The sequence below is a fragment of the Trichoderma virens genome (genome assembly GCF_000170995.1).
Source record: "Trichoderma virens Gv29-8 chromosome Unknown TRIVIscaffold_86, whole genome shotgun sequence".
In the NCBI taxonomy this organism is placed as follows: Eukaryota; Fungi; Ascomycota; class Sordariomycetes; order Hypocreales; family Hypocreaceae; genus Trichoderma; species Trichoderma virens.
In genome coordinates this window covers 751,431-773,144 of record NW_014013663.1, presented here as the reverse complement: position 1 = coordinate 773,144, position 21,714 = coordinate 751,431, and the positions used below count along the sequence as shown (strand labels likewise).

The 21,714-nt window shown below is 48.5% G+C and overlaps 6 protein-coding genes across 6 annotated transcripts; 3 read left to right on the top strand and 3 right to left on the bottom strand.

Moving 5' to 3' along the window:
• Window positions 1–3,419: 3,419 nt before the first annotated feature.
• On the top strand, window positions 3,420–8,959 carry TRIVIDRAFT_204642 (uncharacterized protein; the record flags this gene model as incomplete). Its single annotated transcript, XM_014097227.1, has 5 exons — window positions 3,420–3,529; window positions 3,585–6,732; window positions 6,791–8,080; window positions 8,346–8,353; window positions 8,623–8,959. The coding sequence occupies 5 exons, from the start codon at window positions 3,420–3,422 to the stop codon at window positions 8,957–8,959; spliced, it is 4,893 nt and encodes a 1,630-aa protein (XP_013952702.1).
• A 545-nt stretch (window positions 8,960–9,504) lies between these two features.
• On the bottom strand, window positions 9,505–12,067 carry TRIVIDRAFT_194247 (uncharacterized protein; the record flags this gene model as incomplete). The annotated part of the gene is made up of 7 exons (XM_014097226.1): window positions 9,505–9,572; window positions 9,894–10,078; window positions 10,139–10,303; window positions 10,365–10,545; window positions 10,603–10,832; window positions 10,900–11,493; window positions 11,868–12,067. The coding sequence occupies 7 exons, from the start codon at window positions 12,065–12,067 to the stop codon at window positions 9,505–9,507; spliced, it is 1,623 nt and encodes a 540-aa protein (XP_013952701.1).
• Window positions 12,068–12,631: 564 nt separating this feature from the next.
• Window positions 12,632–14,498, bottom strand: TRIVIDRAFT_47643 (uncharacterized protein; the record flags this gene model as incomplete). The annotated part of the gene is made up of 8 exons (XM_014097225.1): window positions 12,632–12,676; window positions 12,727–12,792; window positions 12,850–13,360; window positions 13,421–13,478; window positions 13,547–13,634; window positions 13,693–13,930; window positions 13,981–14,062; window positions 14,126–14,498. The coding sequence occupies 8 exons, from the start codon at window positions 14,496–14,498 to the stop codon at window positions 12,632–12,634; spliced, it is 1,461 nt and encodes a 486-aa protein (XP_013952700.1).
• Window positions 14,499–14,990: 492 nt separating this feature from the next.
• On the top strand, window positions 14,991–16,374 carry TRIVIDRAFT_47322 (uncharacterized protein; the record flags this gene model as incomplete). Its single annotated transcript, XM_014097224.1, has 6 exons — window positions 14,991–15,115; window positions 15,187–15,238; window positions 15,296–15,390; window positions 15,445–15,653; window positions 15,741–16,128; window positions 16,185–16,374. The coding sequence occupies 6 exons, from the start codon at window positions 14,991–14,993 to the stop codon at window positions 16,372–16,374; spliced, it is 1,059 nt and encodes a 352-aa protein (XP_013952699.1).
• Window positions 16,375–17,062: 688 nt separating this feature from the next.
• On the top strand, window positions 17,063–18,942 carry TRIVIDRAFT_47739 (uncharacterized protein; the record flags this gene model as incomplete). The annotated part of the gene is made up of 2 exons (XM_014097223.1): window positions 17,063–18,753; window positions 18,807–18,942. The coding sequence occupies 2 exons, from the start codon at window positions 17,063–17,065 to the stop codon at window positions 18,940–18,942; spliced, it is 1,827 nt and encodes a 608-aa protein (XP_013952698.1).
• A 115-nt stretch (window positions 18,943–19,057) lies between these two features.
• Window positions 19,058–21,488, bottom strand: TRIVIDRAFT_158559 (uncharacterized protein; the record flags this gene model as incomplete). Its single annotated transcript, XM_014097222.1, has 4 exons — window positions 19,058–19,240; window positions 19,355–20,294; window positions 20,363–20,543; window positions 20,612–21,488. The coding sequence occupies 4 exons, from the start codon at window positions 21,486–21,488 to the stop codon at window positions 19,058–19,060; spliced, it is 2,181 nt and encodes a 726-aa protein (XP_013952697.1).
• Window positions 21,489–21,714: the final 226 nt, after the last annotated feature.

Here is a 21,714-nt window from a genome sequence, read left to right as displayed (position 1 = left end):
CGGCCGCAATAAAACTCAATAGGATTCAGCCGGTTCTTAGATAGGAGAGTATTTACTCTACCGGAATTGAGAGAGGCGCTTGAATATCTGGTAAGTACAACTAATCCATACTACTGCATGAAAAGAGACTGACAGAATTAAAGGAGGCACAGAAACATGTCTGCAAAGTTGCTCTCAGAATCGTGTAGTACCTACACTACGTTTAGGAAATACCGGACGCCCATCTTGTGGACCAGCCAGCATAGGGGATTTTGGCACCACTCATCAGCAAGCCAGTCACAGATTTCGCGTTTTCCACATCTCCATCTTTCATCCAAGATCCTTCGAAAGCACAGAGCCATCTGCTCCTCACCACATCAACTTTTATCTTAAACGTGATGCTTAGGCTGAATTTTAAATGCTTTGTTAAGCTGATGATCGTAGGAGAAGGGGCAGCGTTCCAGGGCCAGCGGGAGAAGGGGATCTTGGCGATTGCGTTGGCTTGAGCCCACCTAACACGTCATCTCTCTTAAGATATGAAGCTTGAATTTCCTGCCATAGAGTGGACCGTCAAATTCCTATCCAAAAGTGTATCTATGAGTTCTGCATATGTCGTCCCTGGCGACGGTAGCCCTTATTTTGAGTACATCTCTTGTTGTTGTTCCTGAATTTGCGAATGATGCGCCAGGTTTTCTGTTTTAAAGGACAAGTGGTGCTTATTGTACGGATACTGAGTCAGTGGCTATTACTATTAGGTACTCTTGTGTGAGCATCGCTCATATACCATGTCCCCTAGTAGTTTCACATACTCCAGATTGCTAAGGTACCTTTTACCAGTTTATCTTCTAATTTGTAAATATGGAACTTTGGAAAGTATCGATACTTTACGTTCAGACACGAGCTCTTATCTCCTTCTTGCATACGCAAAGGTCCAGGCCCCACGTCAATGAAAGTCTTCTATAGAGTCCAGTACTTTTACCAAAAAAAAAAAAAAAAAAAAAAAAGGGTTGTTAATGTCTGAACTGGTGTGTGGCTTCTTTTTAACATCTACTTCCATCCAAAGCAACCTCGTTCATCTATCTTTTGTGTTAGCGAATAAGTTTGATAAGGTCTGACGAATAGCGTAAATATTCCAGTCACTGTGTCGACAATAGCGACAATCTTTCATGGTGGCATGCTTATTTTCGTCGACAGCATTCGAATTCTTGCCCTTAAGTTCCTTTACAGGGTTAGCCAATCAATTACTACTGGGCTTTATTGCTACGTAATTACAATATGGCCATGGAGTCGGTTATTTACTCCTCGTAACACTAGCGAGCCATTCCAATAGTCTTGGTGATGATTGCATGGGATGCAGTTGGTCACGATAACAAATGAAGCTGAAATTAGCAGGGCAGCGTTGCTTTTCTATTTCGCCACCAATAAATTCGAATGTGGTTGCTGATACGGATAGATATCTTCCATGAATGCTACCGCACTTGATTGCTACTCTACAAGAGAAGTTAAGCGATGTCGGTTTTTGATGCAGCCAAGACTTACCATCGCCACCGGGAAATAAAATTAGGAAGCGGACGGGATTCAAATCGATCAATATTCAAGTGCTTCTGTTTTTAGCCGCGTGTCTAGACCCCTTGCTGTTATCAGTTCAGCTCTTGATGCTGCCCCAAGCTGCTCAGTTGGGGCAAATAGCAAACAATTGAACCGTCTGTGCTGATCACTGGATCACGATCGCGAAGTGAAATTCCGAAATTGGCACTCTTTCTCCTTTGCCGAAAAATTAATAAATAGATAAGAGCTATTGCACAAACAAACTCCGGTAATATCCTGACTGAGCCACCAATAACAGCCATCATTTCAATCTCCCGACCACGTGGGCCCAGGGGTCTTCAATCTCACCTGTGCTTCCAGGGTGGAGGGATATTGACAATGAGAGGATTATTTCTGGGGGGGAAATAGTATTGCCGGAAGAAGTGTTGCTGCGTACCACCTACCTGCATATTCCCAAATTAAATGGATTCCATTAGCCCTTGGCTGCCAAATATGGAAACGGCAAGTTGGGGGCGCACGCAGCCTCAGCTGGGAATTCCATGGGCGAGGGTGCTGTTGTGTTTCGTATCTAAGACAAAGCCACCGGCAAATACGGAGTACAAGACGCCTCAATAGCCACCTTGCGGCAGAGCCAATGGGAAACAATTTGTGCGGGATGTGCGGCTGTTGCTTGTGGTAACAAATATTGACTGCTGACCGGCTTTGCAAATCGAGGTGGAGATTATTGTTGGCGAGGCGTTGGGAGTGCTGGGAAGCGGGAAGAAGCTGAATCCTGATGTTTCGGTCCACAGTAAAGTTCATATTGCTGGTTCTAATACAAACATTGTGCCTTTATGAAGACCTACAGTAGAATTCCGCAGTAGACGAGTAGTAAAGCAAACCCTTGACCTGTACTAAGGATGGGTCGACTAACTTGGATAGATGATGCATCTTAACATGCTTCTTTGCCCACGGTGGGACCCCCTGGCACGAACACATGTACCTTGATTACTTCCATGTGTGCTTAAGTTAATCAATCTCTTGGTCTTCTATGCCTCTTCTGCTGCAGCTGCCGTCGTCTTACACTGCATGGTGTATTCTTCCATTTTCTCTTGGGGTACAGCTGCAGCAACTTGCATAAAAGCGGCTCTACTGCGCGTCTACAGCATCTATCTCTTGGACTTGAGATCGATCCATCAGGTTGCATTCACCGCATGCTTGGCACCTTTGTGCTGCTTGCGCCACCGAGCTTGCAGGGGTCCGTCTGTCAGGCACCCGCTATTAGACTCCGGCTGGCTCTGATTAGAGCCTGGTTCAAGCACTGACGGCCGAACGCCAGACTCTATACGGCTACTGGACAGCTTATGGCGTTTTGCAAAGGTCTTTTGTTCCGCCGGCGCACGTTCTCTTTCTCTTTGCCCCCAGACGCCAGCCTCAACCTCGAATCCCCACGCCGCGGAGACTTGCTGGAACCCCCCTGTTCGCTGTCATTTCCAGATGGGCCGGGACACAGTGGGAGTGAGATCGGGCTCGTGCTTTTCCAGCTTGCTTCCTATCGCTGAGAGGGTCCGCCGTCCACGTCGTACCGATGGCTGCGCTTTCAATATTGCCAGCTTCGAGCCGTGTCTCCACCGACCGGTCAAGGCAAAGATGCAAAGTCAGGCAACCGGATAAGATGGCAAGATGCCAAGTATAAACCCTGTAGCAGGATGGTTGTTTTTCGCCATCCCCTTGTCAGCCGTGTGGTTCAGCTTTTGCCGACCCAAACCCGATATCAAGGACTTGGCATTGAAATATCTTTAGACGGCCTAGTTATCGGATTGTTTCGTTTCCTTTAAGAGGAGCGAGCTTCCCCTGCTTTGCTTAGTGTCGGCCATCAACAACTACTTGTCCTATCGTTGAGATTGGCAGCAATGGGGCTGGCTGTGCTGATCATCGCGGCCTTTGTCGGCCTGGCCAAAGGCCTGGCTTCGACTGATACCATCACTTGGGGTGGTGACAACTCCAGAGCTGGATACCAAACGTAAGAGGATTTGCTTATTCGTTGTGAGTTTGTACAGCCGCTAATGTGTAAGCAGCAATCACAACATGGACCCCTCTGTCGTTGGGAGTCCCTCATTTGGTCAATTGTTCCAGACTCGACTTCCTGGCACTTACGCCGGTTCTGCCGAGCAAATCTTTTCTCAGCCTCTCGTCTATACGCCCAGCGGCGGGACAAAGCAGTATGTGTATGTGGCTACAACTCAAAATAACGTCTACAAGCTCGACGCAAAAACTGGCAACATTGTGGCCTCTCGAAATCTTCACATCCCTTTCCTGGCTGCAGACCTTGATGGATGTGTTGACATCAATCCCAACATTGGAATCACGGCTACGGGCGTGATTGATCCTGATACAGACACTATCTACTATACCTCAAAGACGTATGCCGACCAAACTGCATTGAACAAGCCTCAAGGCCGTGATGCTGGCCGATACTTCGTCCACGCTTTGGACGTCAATGATCTCAGCGAGAGGCCCAACTTTCCGGTCCCTCTCGATGGAATCATTGCCCGCAACAACGACTTACGAATGTTCACTGGCGGCATTCACCACCAACGAACCGCATTGCTCCACACTGGTCAGTACATATATGCTGGGTTTGCGTCACATTGCGTCCAGTACAACTTTACCGGCTGGATCATGGGCTGGGACAAGACTACCGGCCAAGTGGTTGAGTACTACGCCACGGAAGGCAAAGGCGTTCCAAATGATATTAAAGGCGCCGGCGTTTGGATGTCCGGTGGAGGCATTGCCTCCGATGACGCGGGCTCTCTTTGGTTTCCTACTGGCAACGGATACGCGTCTCAACTGGCCAACGTTCCTGTCAAGGGCTTCAATCCCCCCACTTCGTTAGAAGAGGCCGCTGTCCACATGACAATTAACGCGAATGGTACTCTAAATCTGGTTGATTTCTTCATGCCTTGGGAGAAACAGGCGTTGGACGGTGCCGATAAAGATCTCGGAACGAGCCCTCTCGAGATCCTACCCAGTGAATTCTCTTGTGGCGATATAAAGCGCATCGGTGTTGTTACTGGTAAAAGTGGCAAGACATACTGGCTGAACCTGGATAACTTGGGTGGTTACAGAAATGGACCCAACAACTTGGATGATGCTATTCAAGTTTATCAGAACGACAACTCTGTCTACGCTGGTGCCGGTGTCTATCCTCTAGAAGGCGGCTACATCTACATCAACGTTATTCAGCACCCATCCAATATCTTCAAGTTTTCGTGCACTGACGGCGTTCCTTCGTTTACCAAAGTTGCTACCACTCCCGAAACAAATGCCTACATCCTCGGCGTCAGCCATGGAACTACAACATCCCTCAACGGTCAGCCAGGAACTGGTCTCCTTTGGGTGACAGATGTTCAAGGCTTAAATCTCCGCATCTATGACGCCGTCCCCAAGAATGGCCTCCTCAACATGATCAATTCATTTAACATCCCTGGCGTCATGAAGTTCACCCGACCTGTCTTTGGAGATGGCATTGTGTACGTAGGTACTAACCAGGGCCTTTTCTATGGCTTCGGGTCACCAGTCAACGCACCTCTCAACTGTACCTCTCCCGTTGCTTTTGGTAACGTCGATTTGAAAACATCCAGCCCTTCTCAATCCGTTGAATGCACGGCTCTGATCGATGTTACCATTACTGGCGTTGGGCTTGACTCTACCAAAGACTTTGGCATATCCGGCCTTCCCACCACACCACTTCAGTTAGCGGTAGGCGAGTCCTTTACTATCCAAGCCAAGTTCAACCCTACCGTTGTTGGTCTCATCTCGAATGACATTGTCGTTAATACCACGAATGGCGTTGGTGGCTACAGCACCAATACCCACGCTCGACTGAGTGGAACTGGCCAAAGCCCTGGCCCTCTGCTGTCTGCCGCCCCAACGACGATTACCTTCCAGGGTGTTGTCACTGGGCAAGACCCCGATGGTGTCACGGAGACTTTGATACTCAATAACCTTGGAAATGGCCCTCTGGCCATCCAGAGCGTTCAGTATTCATCAACTAGTTCGGCTGGTCCTTGGCAAACATGGAATGGTTCGGGCGTTTTGACAGTCGGCAAGTTTACTTTCCAAAAGATGCCTACTTCTCTTGGGCCTCAAGCAAGCGCCGCTGTCCAGATTCAGTTCGATGGCTCTGAAAGCGGTACATTTTCCGGCTTCGTCACCTTTGTATCCGATGGCGGCAACCAGACGATTTCCATTGCTGGTTCTTCCGGTCCTGCTGCGGTTGCACTGCTCGAGTTCCAGACCCCTGATGAATCTGGTTGGACAAAATATGTCAATGGCACTCCGTTTACTTTTGGAAATGTTACCCAAAACAATGGTCGCTCGCTCAAGTTCCGCATTACCAACAATGCAGCAAAAGGCGGCGTCAACCTGTCTCTTACCGTTTCAAAGCCTCCTTTTGGTGTCGCCGGTCTCATTCGAGCTATCAACCAGGTAGACCTTGCAGAGGGAACATCTTTGGCTCCGGGAGAGAGTGCGAATGCCACACTCACCTGTACCGTCCCCAAATCCCAGTGGGATGTCGATCCTTATAACGGCACTGCACAGTGGACTTTGAACACCAATGACCCGAGCCTGGGAAAACAGTTTATACAGTTTTTCTGCGAAGCTGTGTCAGAGCAAGCCCCCCCTCTGCTGCCCAACAGTGACCAGGGACGCTACCGATATATTGGATGCTACAAGGAGAATAATCCAGGTCGCCAGCTTTCCAACCAGCTTTATGGAGATGCTGCCAACACCAACGCCATGTGTATCTCTGCATGTGCTGAAAAGAATTATGCCTACTGTGGCACTCAATACCATACAGAGTGTTGGGGAGGCAACACTATTCCTAGTCTCAAGGTGGATGACTCTAACTGTAACTACTACTGCGGCGGAGATATCAATCAGGTGTGCGGTGGAAATGGCGACGGCACTGCGGCATACATCTCCCTTTTTGCCGATGCCCTTCAACCAGGGGATGGCTCAACGAATCCTCCACCACCAACCGGTGGCCCTGTGGTAAATCCTGGTGTTGATGGGTATGCCAGCATTGGATGCTACACTGAAGCTACTGATACGCGTGCTCTTCCTCACGGAGTGGACACAGATAAGCGGACTGTGACTCAGTGTGTTGATGCCTGCAAAATTAACCATTATGCCTATGCCGGTGTTGAATATGGAGGAGAGGTAAGTAATTTGAATGGTACCAGTTTTGCACAGTGAGTTTGCTGACTTTGTGTTGTAGTGCTGGTGTGGCGATTCCTTTGGCGATGGCGCAGTTTCTGCTCCCATCACGGAATGTGCTATGACTTGCAATGATAATTCCACTGAATATTGCGGCGGCCCGAATCGCCTCAACGTTTACAAACTCGACACTACTGTTATTTCTACGACAGCTTCTACCGCTGCTGGCACAGCCACAGTCACTTCCCCGGCTGAGGGTACCACCACTTCTCCCCCAGATGAAAGCACTACGGCAATTCCCACTACAACGGGTGTTTCCTCCAGCAGCCCGATACCGACAGGCCCGATTGTCAACCCAGGACAAGATGGCTACAGAAGCATTGGATGCTATACCGAAGCGACAGACGCCCGAGCTCTGGCCAATTTCATCAAGACAACCGACGAAACAGTCGCGGACTGTCTAGAGGCGTGCAAGGCAGATGGCTACACCTATGCCGGCCTTGAGTATGGCGGAGAATGTTGGTGCGATGATTCGTTTGGAAAGGGGTCCATTCCCGCACCCATCGAGGAATGTAGTATGACTTGTAACGGCAACTCAACAGAGTTTTGTGGTGGTTCGAACCGGCTCAATGTTTACCAGCTCAAGAACTTGGCCGGTACAACTTCTGCGCCCTCAACCACAGTGCCAATAAGTTCATCAACAACAGCTGTTGTGACTCCTACTGGGCCCGCAATCAAAAAATATGTCAGGAACTACGCATTCCAGGGATGCTGGGAGGAGCCGCCTAATGACCGAACCATCATTGAGCAGATGTATGCCAACGACTCGATGACGCTCGAGTCTTGCGCTGATTTCTGCAAAAGCTTTACCTACTTTGGCACTGAGTATGGCAGAGAGTGCTACTGTGGTAATGTCTTGAAGGAAGGCAGCCAAAAGGCAGCTAATCAGGATGACTGCTCGTTCCCTTGTGCTGGAAACGACAAGGAGTACTGCGGCGCTGGATCCAGACTCGAGCTATACAAGCTATTGGCAAATGCCACAACGACTTCATTGCCATCTAGCACCCCGACGCCGCCCAGCGATGTCACAGATCCCGTCATCTTCCATGGCAACAAGAACTTTACCTTCTATGGATGTTTCGCGGAGCCTTCGGCGGGTAAGCTGATGGATAATCAAGTCTACAACAACGATACGACCATGACACCCCAGGTCTGCTTTTCTCACTGTGCACAATACAAATACGCTGGCGTCGAGTACGGTCAGGAGTGTTGGTGCGGCGATAGTCTAAATCTCGCAGGCTTGGAAGACTCTACGCCAGGCAAGAATGTGACGATCTCCGAGTGTAATATTGTATGTCCCGGAAATTCCACGGAATATTGTGGTGCAGGGAATACGCTGCAGCTGTATGTGAAGAAGACGGCTGTTAGTCGACGGTGGTGAGTGCGGGTGTAAGTGCAGACGGAGGTGCAGTTGAGAATTTGGTCATGTAATAGATAGAGCGTCTGTTTCTGCGCGGTGCTTTCTATGGGTTATGTCTTGGATGTACACGATAATGGGGCATAATATGAAGGAATGGGTTACTTGTATGGGTAAAATAATTATATATTAATTCTAGAGAGAGAGGTTAGATTGAATCATGCAATGTTTCATTTCTGGGTTCATAAACAATCTACTGAGACGCACATGATAGTGTCTGTACAAGAAGAGACGGCGGACTTGGGTGTAAACTTGCCTGTATCCGCACATTTCCAGCTCCGTGGACCAGCCATTGCGCTCCGTGTCGGAGAGCGTCCGCGAGAGGAAGCATATTGGTTCGATTGACGTACGTGGTGGATATTTCGCCAGTTTACCATCGATCATCATTTTTGTTATGCTGTCTTCCTCAAACCTAGACAACCCACTCCAGGAGGCACTGAGACGGGGGCGCACGGCGAGGATGCGGACTACAACCTCGACGAACCGTATGCCTCAACCATGTTGGGAGAAAGCCCCAGCGCACAGGTCGCAGAAAGACGACAGAAAACCACGCAGAAGCCCACTGCAAACCAGGCTGAGGGCCAGACTCTGGCCGAGATGCAAGCCAACTTCCCGCCTTTGCCAACGAGCACTGTCAAAGCAACCAAGCCCACCATAACTACCAAAAACCACGACAAGCAAACACAGGAACAAGAACCAAAGCGCCGAGAACACCGATCGGAACACCAAGAAGAGATCGAAGACGAAGAATAGTACGACGAGGAGGACAAGAACGGCGACGAGGGGGACGAAGACCAAGACTCCGACAATTCTGACGCCTCCATGGGCAGCAACGTGTTCATCATGGACCTCAACCGCAACGAAAACGAGCCAAACATCATTAAACGAATGGTGACCTTCTACCTGAAGATGCGATACATGGAAGAAGAGCCAATGTAGCTTGTTGCCTCTATATTTTAGCCGACAAGTCTACCAGAGCTCTGGACACAATCAACAGCGTTTATATTATTGGTGTAGCAAACAACATGGACAGTGTTCACCGGATTTACTCCAAGTACTTCATAACTGTTGCTTGAGATACAATGATACAGAAGGCTTGGTCGTATATGGAAAACAGCTGCCTGAGTAAGTGGCTCTTATGCCATCGAGGAACTCCAATCGGCGAGCCGTGGAACCTGGAACAACTGACTGTCATTGAGGTACTCTAATCACCATTTGTGATAGAGACCACGCTAGGTGCAAATTTGCGATATTGATAGATACTTATACAAATACAGAGAGATATAAGCAGACTAGAGCTAGTAAGATCTTCCATCAATAGTATCATAGTTCGGAACTTCTAACAAGTCGAAAAAGTTCACTTGACCTGTATTTAAATCAGAAAACAGATCATCCAATACGAACAGATTCGGCAAGGATTCAGTGTTGGTGGTGCTCAAGGTGGAGTAGTCATTTGCTAACGAGGGAATATCACACTGTGTCTCCAGATATGGTTTAAATGTAGAGTCCATGGCACCTGTGATACCGAGTTCTCGTGCATTTGGCTCTCTGGCAACATCTTCCGTAGTACCCAGGTGTTGATAATATGAGCGAGCGCCGCTCTTTTGCTGTTGCGGAAGACCAAGAGCAGGGCTAGCCGCCATCATACTCGGCTCTCCATATCTGTTTCGGTTCGTAAGCTTTCTACGAAGCCGTTCAATAATGTCGACGAATAGTTTCAGGATCCAGCCGCTAACGGGCCATGATTCCTGAAGACAAGTCAAGCCAAGCATGCATGTTCTTGCCCGGTTCTCAGCAAGCTCTCTCCCGATGGTTCCTGATGTACAAAGTGAGAAGACATGCATAGACAAGGAATTGAAGAGGGCAGGAATACTAATTGGTGGTCAGCTCGGTATAAATTGGCCAAATAATAGATTCCATAGGAGCACACACGTATGAATTTGGCAGAGGCGGACGAGAGAGGAAGAAAGGATATCTTCCATTACTCTTGTAACTTCATTGGCAGCAGCCATAGCTTTCGGCCGATCTCCCCAGAAGTTTGAAGCATTGGTGTCGCCTCTAGCACTTGTGGGTCGATAAAGAAGGATCACACCAAAGCTATAGCGGTGAGTATTAGCAATGTGACCTGGAGATTTTGGATCAGGCTCAAGTGACATACTTGTAAGCCATGAGAAGCATTGCAGACCACAAGCCTCGACCGGTCTCACCATGGACGCCTTTGTATTGTAATACAGCTGGAACCTGTAGTCGAAAGTTCTCCAAATCACTTTCAAGTTGTGCCTTTTGACTTGGGCTTGCTGACTCGACTGCTGCGTATCGTGACGAGACGACTCTGCTGACTGTAGTTTACGAATGTAAGAATGAGTGCAAGTTTAAGCCAGCCAGAAGAGACTTACATATTATCGATAGCCGTGCCATTTGACAGGCGTACATCTCTTCTTCACCTCCCAGAAGATTCTCATTGGCCATGTCGCTAGACTCGAGCATCTCTACATCACAGTCCATGTGGGAAATATGCTGTGGGCGACCGATAGAGCCACTCGTCAGCGTATCTCGGATGCGTATACACCACCATATGCGCCTCCAAAGTTTAGACTTTTCGTCACTCATGTGAGATTTGGCAGTTCTATCAATCCAAAGAGATCAGCTTTTGGCAGTAATCAACATAGCTCGGGTTCAAAGTAGGTACTCACGATCTATGCATCCCTAAACTCTGTGCTAGGCTCACAGCGATGCCTAGCCAATGCCACGAATCCTTCTCGTCGTTCGAACCGCTCCACCAGAAGCTCATCAGGAATACGGCTGTAACGTTGTTCACTTTGTCTGGATCTAGGTCGGCATCGTACAAAGCCTTTGCTTGGGCGTAAAAGACTGCACGGGCATGCTGCCTGCTTTCGCATCCAGTCAAGGCTATATCTGCCGGATCACAGATTGTAGCAGCAACTAGCAATAGTGCATTCAGGACCAGTAAGGACATTTGGTTGCGAAGACATTTCTGAAGAAAATTTTGCTGGCTAACCACAGGAAAGGCTAGATGGAACCATCGGAAATACACATCAAGCATCTTCTCCAAGGCATCTGGACTCAGTCGATGGAGGATGTTTCTCTCACGCAAGAGCGTTACTTGGCCATTAACAATATTCTCACGCCCTATGTCTGAGGGATCAAAGCCATCGGCGATAGGGAAGTGAAGGCGCTTCTGATAGTTGAGCCTCTCACTCAAAAAGGGGGCTAGTACATCGTGGATGGCATAAGTCAGGCTAAACGAATCCCCAGCGTAGAAAGTCCTGATTGTATCATTTATCGGTTGTTGTGTTGGACGAACACTCTGGTCCGCAATATGCAGATAAAACAATGCACTGGAATCGGTGGGAGCTCGGCGTTCAAAAGATCGTGATAAACCACGTAGTAAATGGCCATCTACGGGTTCCACACTCAAGGAGCCCTCAGCGATAGGAGCCGCTTGATTCTTGCTGTTGTCTTTATGAGACACTGGTGATTGGTCCTTTGGAGATGATATAGAAGCTGATGCATTGTCTCGTATTTGCCTTTCACTTGGTAATATGTTCTTTCGACGGATATATCTACAGCACTCATCAGCTTTGCCACTAAAATTGAATAGACATGCTATAAGAGATATCATGCCACATTGTCAACCTACCGCCCACGCTTTGAATCGATAAGGGTACAGTCCACCTGAGCAATCTGGCAGCCTGAACAAGGAACTCCAGGAGCCGCGTCACACTTGACTTTTTTCGAATTACATCGGCGGCATGCTATCCGTATTCTGTCTTCCGCACGGGGCCGGTTTCTTCTGCTTTTCGGTTTCTCCATGACGTCTGAAATGCTTCCATCCGGCATCTTACCACGGCGCTGGTCCCTGTCTTCTATTATAGCCCCGGCTTCTGTTCTCTGTAGTAATTAACACACTTTGCTACTTATCGCATAGTATTTTATCCCAAATTCCACTCCCCGCATTCTGTCGGCTTCTTCGGCGGGCGCTCGCCGTCTGCCCCCTCCACACTTGCCTACGCCACCATCTCCACCTCCGCATCTCTGTTGCCCCAAGAGGAAATGGACAGCAGTCAGTTGACGAAGCTACGACTTCTTCTTATTCTCGTATAATACTAGCCTACGTGTAATACTTCTTTGCACAAACTTAGCGGATTACGAACATGTGACGGATCGATGCATCGAAGTTGATCTCGGACATAGCGCCCTCATACTCATACTGCCATCCTGAGCGCAGTGACTATATATATGTAATTTTTATTTGCCAATGTAAATATAGTGGGATCTAGTTCATCTTCCACATATGAAGCTTGTCAACACTATTGTAGTTCATCGCCCTAGAGGCTATGATGAGTTCATACTGGTTCACCGTCAGCTACACTCCTAGGTTGCCATGGAAAAGATGATGATGACCTACTTGATCAAAATGGTCTTTGGCTCGGTAAAAGCTCTCAAAGCCTGTGTCAAGTTAATACGCATGAAGCACGGATATTAGGACGCAAACTCACGTATTCTCCAAACTCCCTACCGATCCCCGATGCCTTCTTTCCTCCAAATGGAGCTTGTATATGCATCTAAACACTGGTCAGCGCATGAAAAGATAAATGTATTAGATGCAGCTCAGCAAGTACCATGCTCACGCAGTTCACGCCCACAACTCCAGAGTCAATGCGAGCTGAGACCCTCAACGCGCGATTAATATCTCTGGTAAAAATACCCGCCATCAAGCCATATTCTGTATCGTTCGCAGCTTCAACCACTTCCTCTTCGGTGTCAAAAGTTTTAACAACGACAACTGGACCAAACACTTCACTCTTGTAGATCTCTGCATCTGGCTTTGGATTGAGGAACACGGTTGGCTCAATGAAGCACCCCTCGGTCCCGATTCGATTACCACCAAACACTAGCTCCGCTTCCTCTTTTCCTCGAGAAATCATGGCGCGTACTTTCTCGAATGCTGCTGAGTCGGCTAAAGGACCGTACTTTGTATCTGGGTCTTGAGGATCCCCTATACCAAGTGCTGCTGCTTTCATTCGTTCAACATATTGAGAAATAAACTTCCCAGATATCGATTTTTGCACGTAAACTCGAGAAGCGGCAACGCATACTTGACCCGTTCGAGCCAAGATGCCATTGACGGTCCTGTGTGATATCAGTCTTATGCATCGAATTATATTTGACTTGGAGGGGCTTTTGGCTTACCAGGTAACTGCATTATCCATATCTGCGTCTTCAAATATGACTGCTGGACTTTTCCCTCCTATAAATATATTAGAATCGCCCCATGTGTATGTTCCATTTTATGGAAAGTTAAGGCCTTATACGAACCAAGCTCCAGTGTTACCCGTTTCAGGTTGCTCTGCGCAGCTGCAATTTGTATCTTCTTCCCCGTAGCAACGGAACCTGTGAAGCTAATCTATTTATTGTTAGAAGTCTGTGCCATTCATCAATAAAGCTTAGGATGTAACACTCACTTTTCGCACACGCATGTGCTCAGCTAGCAACGCGCCAGTCTTACCATCGCCTGGAAGAACCTGGATCACGCCAGGTGGGAAGCCAGCTTCTTCAAACAATGGAGCGACGGCGAGAGAGCCTAGTGGGCTCTTTTCTGAAGGTTTCACGATGAGGACGTTTCCTGTTGCCAAGCATGGCGCAGCCTTGATGAACAGTGATGCTACAGGCGAGTTATACGGGTTGATGGCAACGCATACACTGTCGAAGCATTAGATAATGATGAAGTGAGATGGTGGGAAACTGCTTACCCAAGAGGCTCTTGTCGGACGAGCTTAACAAATCCATCGTCAGCAGGAAAGTAGTCTCCTCGTAATTTATCAGTCCAACCGGCTGTAGGGTTTAGTTAGATCGTTGGCATTTTCTGTTGTGCAAGGTATAATGGGAAAAACGAACCGTAGTACAAAAGACAATTTTTAATGTAATTCTTTTCTCTTGTCGGGATCAGGGATACAGGATTTCCCGTTGTAAGAGAGTCGAGAGCCAAAATGTCAGACAATCTTGTCTCCAGAAGATCAGCTAGTCTTCTAAAACATTCTGATCGCTGTGATGAGGTGAATGAAGCCCATGGGCCATTGAAAGCTGCTTCGGCATGTTTTACAGCATTGTCAACGTCCACCTTATCTGCAATAGGTATCTTCTCTGCAACTAGTGTGTTATCTTTTGGATTGAATAGCGACAACTCATTTTTCGAATTTGGCCCTACGTATTCCCCATTGACATATATTCTGTTAAAAGAAATCGGGATAGATTGGCCGAGCAGAGCCATCATGGTATCTGGAATGCAATTTGAACAACAGTGAATTAGAACACACTTTCAAATCTACCATTGGTTTCTCATGAGCACAGGCTTATAATATTATATTACTATCGGTGTCTTCTCCACAATGACAGGTACGTGTTGCGCGGACGATTCTCCGAGTTGTGGGGTTCGTAGCGTCCAGCATCTCACGGGTTTTCGGCTTCTTTCGGTGACTACAAGAAGCCGAACAGATGTGGTGGAACAACTGTGAAAGAAATAATTTAATCAATTCAAATACATAGAAACACTAAGAAAATAGATCACCGGCTTTTATTGCAAGCGCACAGGTACCGAACATTCCGCCAGAAGACGAGAATCGATGACATGATGCGGCACGTATTTCACAGAAAGGGCTGATACGATCGGGTCGGCACCGTATTCATGTAGAAGTATAATAAGCATTGAATATGCACTTTACTTAGACTTTTGAGAACTTCTCAGGCTCAAAATATAGCAACAATGGCAATGAAAGCAGTAGTCTTCCGGGGCGCCTTTGATGTTGGCGTTGAAACGAGACCCAAGCCAATTATTCGCGATCAAACAGACGCCATTATTCGGGTCAAATTAGCTGGAATATGTGGAAGGTACTATGCGATATTGTTTACTATACATGGCCTCTTTATGGCTTTCTGGACGTATTGCTCACAATTTATAGTGAATTGCATATGTATCGTGGCCACCAGAAGACAGCTACTGGTCACATTATGGTATGCTTGACAGGTGAAAAATTAGAAAGGGAGCTAACATGCATCTCTCATTATTAGGGCCATGAATTCATTGGAATTATTGATCAGATAGGCTCAGATGTGAGCAAATTTGCAGTTGGTGATGAAGTTGTTTCTATATTCTCCCCCGTCTGGTATGACCACCCACCTATAGCTACAGTCGAGTCGTGATAATAACATGCAAGCAGTCTGAGATGTTGGTATTGTAAACAGGGACTTACCAACCGATGTATTGAGGGCGTCGCCTTTGGAACCCAAAAGCTCGATGGCGGACAGGCCGAGTTCGTGAGAGTACCCTTTGCGGACGGTACTCTGCAACTTGTTCCAGCAGATTTGGATAAGTCTCTGCTAATTATGATGTGCGACATCTTTCCAACCGGTTATTATGGAGCCTGTCGTGCCATTGAAGGGTTACAAAACCAATTACAATCGCCACTGACAAGCTTTTATAAAGAAAAAGCGACTTCGAATGGTCAAAATGGAGATGCGAATTGTGATCAATCTCTTGATTCTCTCGAGTCGTCAGTGGTTGTTTGTCTCGGCTGTGGGCCTGTCGGTATCTGTGCCATTGCCACTGCTCGATCAAAGGGAATTAAGACCGTTCTGGCGGTAGACAGTGTCCAGGATCGCCTCGACGAAGCTGCCCACCTGGGCGCAATTCCACTTAACCTCTCTAAGCATAATATTTTAGAAGAAGTCAAGTCCCGGACCTATGGTCGGGGAGCAGACGCGGTCATCGAAGTAGTAGGCAACCCAGCAGCTCTCCAGTCTGCCTTTGAGTTGTTGCGTCCATGTGGAATACTTTCTTCTGTGGGCTTTCACCAGGATAATCTCCCCTTTACCGGCCTGGACTGCTATCTCAAGAACATAACGTAAGTCACTTCTTTACTCGCCCGGTGTAATTACAAACTCACACACATCTACGCAGTATGAACTTCGGTCGAGTCCCAGTTCGAACAGTCTTTAATGATGCATTGCAATGTCTAATTGAGAACCAAAAAGCATTAAGGAATTATGTTACTCATGAGTTATCTCTAGATGAAGCGGCTAGTGGCTATGACTTGTTTGAGAAGAGGGTCGCAAGAAAGGTTATACTACGAGTGCAAGCCTTAGACTAGATAATCTGGCAGTTTGGTCTTTCAAAATTATCCATTCTGCGAAGGAGATGAATAATGAGCTCTTATCAATATCATTAGTAGTCAAACATTGATTAAAAAAAGATTAAAAGTGATATCGCAATTATTCACCCAATACTCTAGGTTACCTCGTCCATTCATTAGAAGAGTATTCGATATCGCTCCACTTGCCCAAACGCCTCGCTACTCTCTAACCTGTATGCATGTATTCACGCCTCCATGCTTGCCAACATCAAGAGAGCAGGGATGTGCCTTTCGGAATTCTTGATCATGATGGAACATCTTGCAAAATACGAGTCAGACCGACAGACACCCATGTCCATAGGATGCAAGTTTCAGGGCAAAAAGCTTCATCGGCATCGGCCGCCGACCGCCGACGATGCCTCTTTTACGCTACTCACTCCATTTCGGCGGAGCTAGGCCGATCGCCAGCTCCTACTTTCGGATCAATTTCAAGAGGCCGAGCTAGATAGTGCCGAGACTGTTTGGTCCTCGGGCGAGGTGATGGCGGCAAACGATATGATTTCGGTCGCTATTACATACAAGATGGATGCAATTAGACTTTTGCTTGGCTAGTAACAAGAGTAACGGCCTCGACGTTACAAGCTTGTGCCGCGTCTACAACAACAGTTTCTAGCTCTAACATCCTTCGAACCACCAATTCGCCGCAATGATTGAGAAACCGCATATTCGCATTGGCAATGTCTCTGGAGCTACAGGTGACCACCCGCATGCTATGGCACGGATGGTGCGCTCTGGCAATGTCCATGTCATCACGGGTGATTGGCTGTCTGAGATGAACATTGCTTGGAATGCCATCACGAGGCAGGAGGTCGACGAAAGCCTAGGATATGAAAACGGCTTCTACCAGCAGCTCGAAGAATGCATCGACGACATCGTTGCGCGGGACATCCGAGTCGTAACTAATGCCGGTGCACTGAATGTCATGGGCTTGTACGACAAGGTGAGGCGCCTCTGTGAGCAGCGAGGATACGAGAATTGCGTCGTGGCGGCCGTATTAGGAGACGATATCACAGACTTGCTCGTGGACAAGGTTTCAGGCAAGAAACACACGGGATTCAAGCATCTGGACCATCCAGAAATCTCACTTGATGACTGGGGCTTCACGCCATGTGCTGGAAATGCATACATTGGCTGCTGGGGCATCACTGCGGCCCTTCGAGCTGGCGCCAACATCGTCATATGTGGAAGATGCACCGATGCTTCTCCAGTCATGGGAGCTGCTGCTTGGTATTATGGATGGAGTGAGGACAAATTCGACGAGCTGGCAGGATCTCTGCTAGCTGCCCACCTGATCGAATGCGGTCCATATGTTGTTGGAGCAAACTTTTCTGGCTTCAAAGACTTTCTTCCAGACCTCGTTGATCTTGCCTTTCCGATCGCTGAGCTGGACTCCAGAGGCGGCTGTGTCATCACCAAAACCGCAGAGGGAGGAGGTCACGTCACAGAAGGGACAGTAAAGGCCCAGCTGTTGTATGAGCTTCAGGGTCACCTCTATCTGAATCCCGATGTCGTAGCCGATCTTTCAGCCGTTGCTGTACGGGAAGAGGGAACGAACCGCGTAAAAGTGACGGGTATCAAGGGATTGGCGCCTCCAGCTACGACCAAGGCCATGATAGCAGCCAGGGGAGGCTACCAGGCCGAAGCAACGTTCTACATCAATGGATTGGACGTTATGGAAAAGGCTACCATGATGAAGAATCAACTGTCTCATATTTTCCGTGACAGTCGGTTCAGCAAACTCAGCATTGAGTTGTACGGGACACAAGCTCAGAATCCATCATCCCAGCAGGCTGGCACCGTGTCACTGAGGGTATTTGCACAAGCTCGCAAGAAGGAAGATATCGATGAGATGAACTTCAAAATCCCCATATACGCCTTGCGGATGCAGAGCTATCCTGGCTACCACATGAATCTCGACTTCCGAACAATGACACCACGGCCGTTCATGGAGATGTTCCCTGCACTTATGCCACTCTCGTTGATAGATCACCACGTCCAGTTGAGCACTGGAAAGGTCATCAAGATTGGCCCACCAAAGGTCACGGCAACGTACCCCATAGTACGGCCATCGGCAGACACGACACATCCCGTAGACCTTTTGTCTTTTGGCCCGACCGAGTTCGCTCCTCTCGGCAGCATTGTCCATGCGAGATCGGGCGACAAAGCGGACAATTCCAACGTGGGTTTCTTTGTTCGTGACGCCTCGGAGTATCCATGGCTGAGGACCTTATTGAGCGTTCACAAGCTCAAAGAGCTGTTGGGCGAGGATTGGCATCGCGGTAACCCAAACAGAAGGGTAGAGCGAGTGGAGTTTCCCAACATCAACGCCGTTCACTTGTGAGTATTTCCTTTTACCTTGCACATTGATGCATGCTAACGAATGATTGCAGTCGGATACTTGATAATCTCAATGGAGGAATAGCGTCTTCGGATAGAATTGATGGGCTTGGAAAGGGAGTTGCTGAGTATTTGCGCAGTAAATACGTGGAGATACCAAGGGTATTCTTAGAAAGAGGCCGGATATGAAACCAGCCGTGTACTATTGCATACATTGTAGAATAAGAAAAAAAAAAAAAAAATTCTCCCAAGACTCCTTGTTATGGGCTTTGCCTAATCAAATACATGCCGCTGTACGAAAAATTCATTGACTCATGCCCCATTCATTGCCCATGAACCTGTAATAATCCCCAATTTCGCCCAGCCAGTCATTGCTGAGCTGCAAGATCGCATCATCTCCCCATGGCATATTATACATCCTTTGAAGCTCAGGCAGACAGTCTCGGAGGGCATTGTCGGCTGCCAGAGGCGTGCCTAGACCGAATGCCTGCCTTCCATTGTCCTCTTGGAAGCCATCTTCGCCAAGTCCCGTGAGAGCCGCCTCCCGAGAGTTATATCCGCCGCTGTTAGATCCGATTCCTGCCAAGGGAGGTTCGGAAACAAGAGTGTTTTGCATATGGATATCATTACTTGGAGGTTGCACAGCCATCATAGCCGAATGATTATCTTGCGGCGCGGCTAGGGAGCTGGGTTGGCGAGTATGTGAGAATGCTTCCACTGCATCCTCAACAAGGGCATCGCTGAGACGGTCAAATACTTCATGACAGTTCTTTTGCGCGTTACACCTCTCAGAAACGCCAACAATAACATTTGAGCATGCCCGACAATCGTTGACAATCTCAACAATGGTCGGCTCCTGAAGTAGCTGGAACCGAATGCCATCGCCTTCTCCGTTATTACGACGACGCCTCTTCTCACGAAAATGTCGGCTCAAGGCATATATGTAGGATATTCCGGCCATGAAAACCGCATGAAGGACCATCCAGGAAAAATTGATCTTACGCGATCGGAAGAGATAGGCGTAGAGAGTAATCGACTGCCTTGCTGCTGAAAATATGTGCTGCAAATGAGACCAATCTCTTCCATCCAAGACTGTCGAGGCGGATGGTCGATAGAGGAGGAGGACACCATTATGGTATAGAAGCTCATACCAAGCTTTTGACCGAAAGCTAGATCGGGCCTCGGCGAGAGGTGTCGACAAGTCCATCTCCGGTGTATTGAGACGATTTGTTTCGGCTCGCCATGCGTTCAATTCGGCGGCAAGCTCATCACGCTTCTGGTAAAAATCTGCTGCAGATCGGATACCCCCCTTGACGCCGCGATGCAGTGAAGTGAGACACCGACCGCAGATATCACGATAGCGTACGATATGGACAAAGATGGCCGTGCGATACCGAGACGGTATTTGTGAGGAGTCTCGGTCGCTCCCAGGACTCAAAGTAGACACGCTCGCTGGTTCTTCAAGGTCGTCGGTCGGGAGTTCAACGTCGATGTCTTCAACACAAATCGCCAGCGGGCGTCCTAGCGTAACAGATACGACTCTATAAATTCAACGTTTTCTGATTAGCAGATGTTCTGGGAGAATCAAGTGACATTTGGAATGGCTAACCTGTCGAGAGCATAGACGCTCCAGAAGCATCTGCGACGAACTTGGCTTTCCTCGTATTTGGGTGATAGGAAAGGCACATCGACAGCATCACGTCTCGGGTCAGCTGTCCGGTACATGGCCTCGCGATGCAACCCGAGCTCGAAACACATGCGCACTGCGATACCAACAATGTGCCATAGACCTGATGGGGAAGACGTTGGTTAGATGATTTGCTCCAGTAAGGTGAAAGAGCCATTGGAGTCCGCTTACTATCAGAAGCATGATTCGTAGAATTGCTCAACCGGAACTGGCAGAGTAGTAGCATGGCTTGCAGGGCTCGTAGCCCACCCTCAAACAGCACAGCATTGAGATAGTCGGTTGCCTTTTGGAGTTGTGTTTCTGCATCTGGCAAGACCCTCCAGTTGAATTTGTATACTTGAGACGTAGCAATGGCCAGAATCATGTGGAACATGAACATCTCAAAGGGGTGCGTCTTCTCAAAGCTGGCATCGCTATAGATGCCATCTACTACTGCCCGTACTGCCCGCGGGTGCAAAAAGGGGTAGCTAAGATGATCATGTGCCAGATATGCTTCGATGAGGCCTCGAGCAAGCTGTTCCGCCGGAAGTGAACGATCCCCCGTGCCCAAATCCGTCCTTCCGGGGCTCCGGTGAGGTGGCACAGAGGATGCGGACGAGGTCGGTGCTTCTCTCTCGACATCGACCGCGACGCCGGCTCTTACTAGGCTGGCAAGAATGATACCACTCGTCGGCCCCAGGAAGAGGCTGTCGCCGCCAATGCTGGTGGAAAGAAAAGTCACCTCATTCGCAACGTCGTTATCGTTGGCGACAGAAGACTGAGAGCTGGATCCAGCCTCCACATCTCGTGCTGCTGCTCTGTGGGCGGCCGTTCGATGCGCCGTATTAGCTGATGTAAGTGCCTTGTTCGCCGCCTCGAGCTGATGGATGCGGCGCTCGAGAGTCTGCACATGACTTCGCGAAAACGTGGGTTCCTTGACCCTCTCAGAATAAACACATGCAGACCTTGACTTCTTGCAAGGATTGCATTCCGGTCGGGTCTTGTCGCATCTGGTCTTGCGCCGATGGCAGCGGTCGCACGCCTGAGCCTGAGATGCGTCGACGCTCATCTCACTTGGCCGTCCGACATTGTCGCTGGGACCTTCGGAGGGACTGGGCCGATAACTTCGGAGGACAGGGTAATAACGTTTACTTGTCTGACCAGCCGCCGGATGATCTCAACAGCGGCCAATGGCTTGGAGTTAGCTCCCAAATTGCGCCCTAACATGGCCTTTTATCCACCGGCTCGTGTTAGACTCCAGTCGTCAGATCGCCGATATCGTTCAGCGGCGGCCA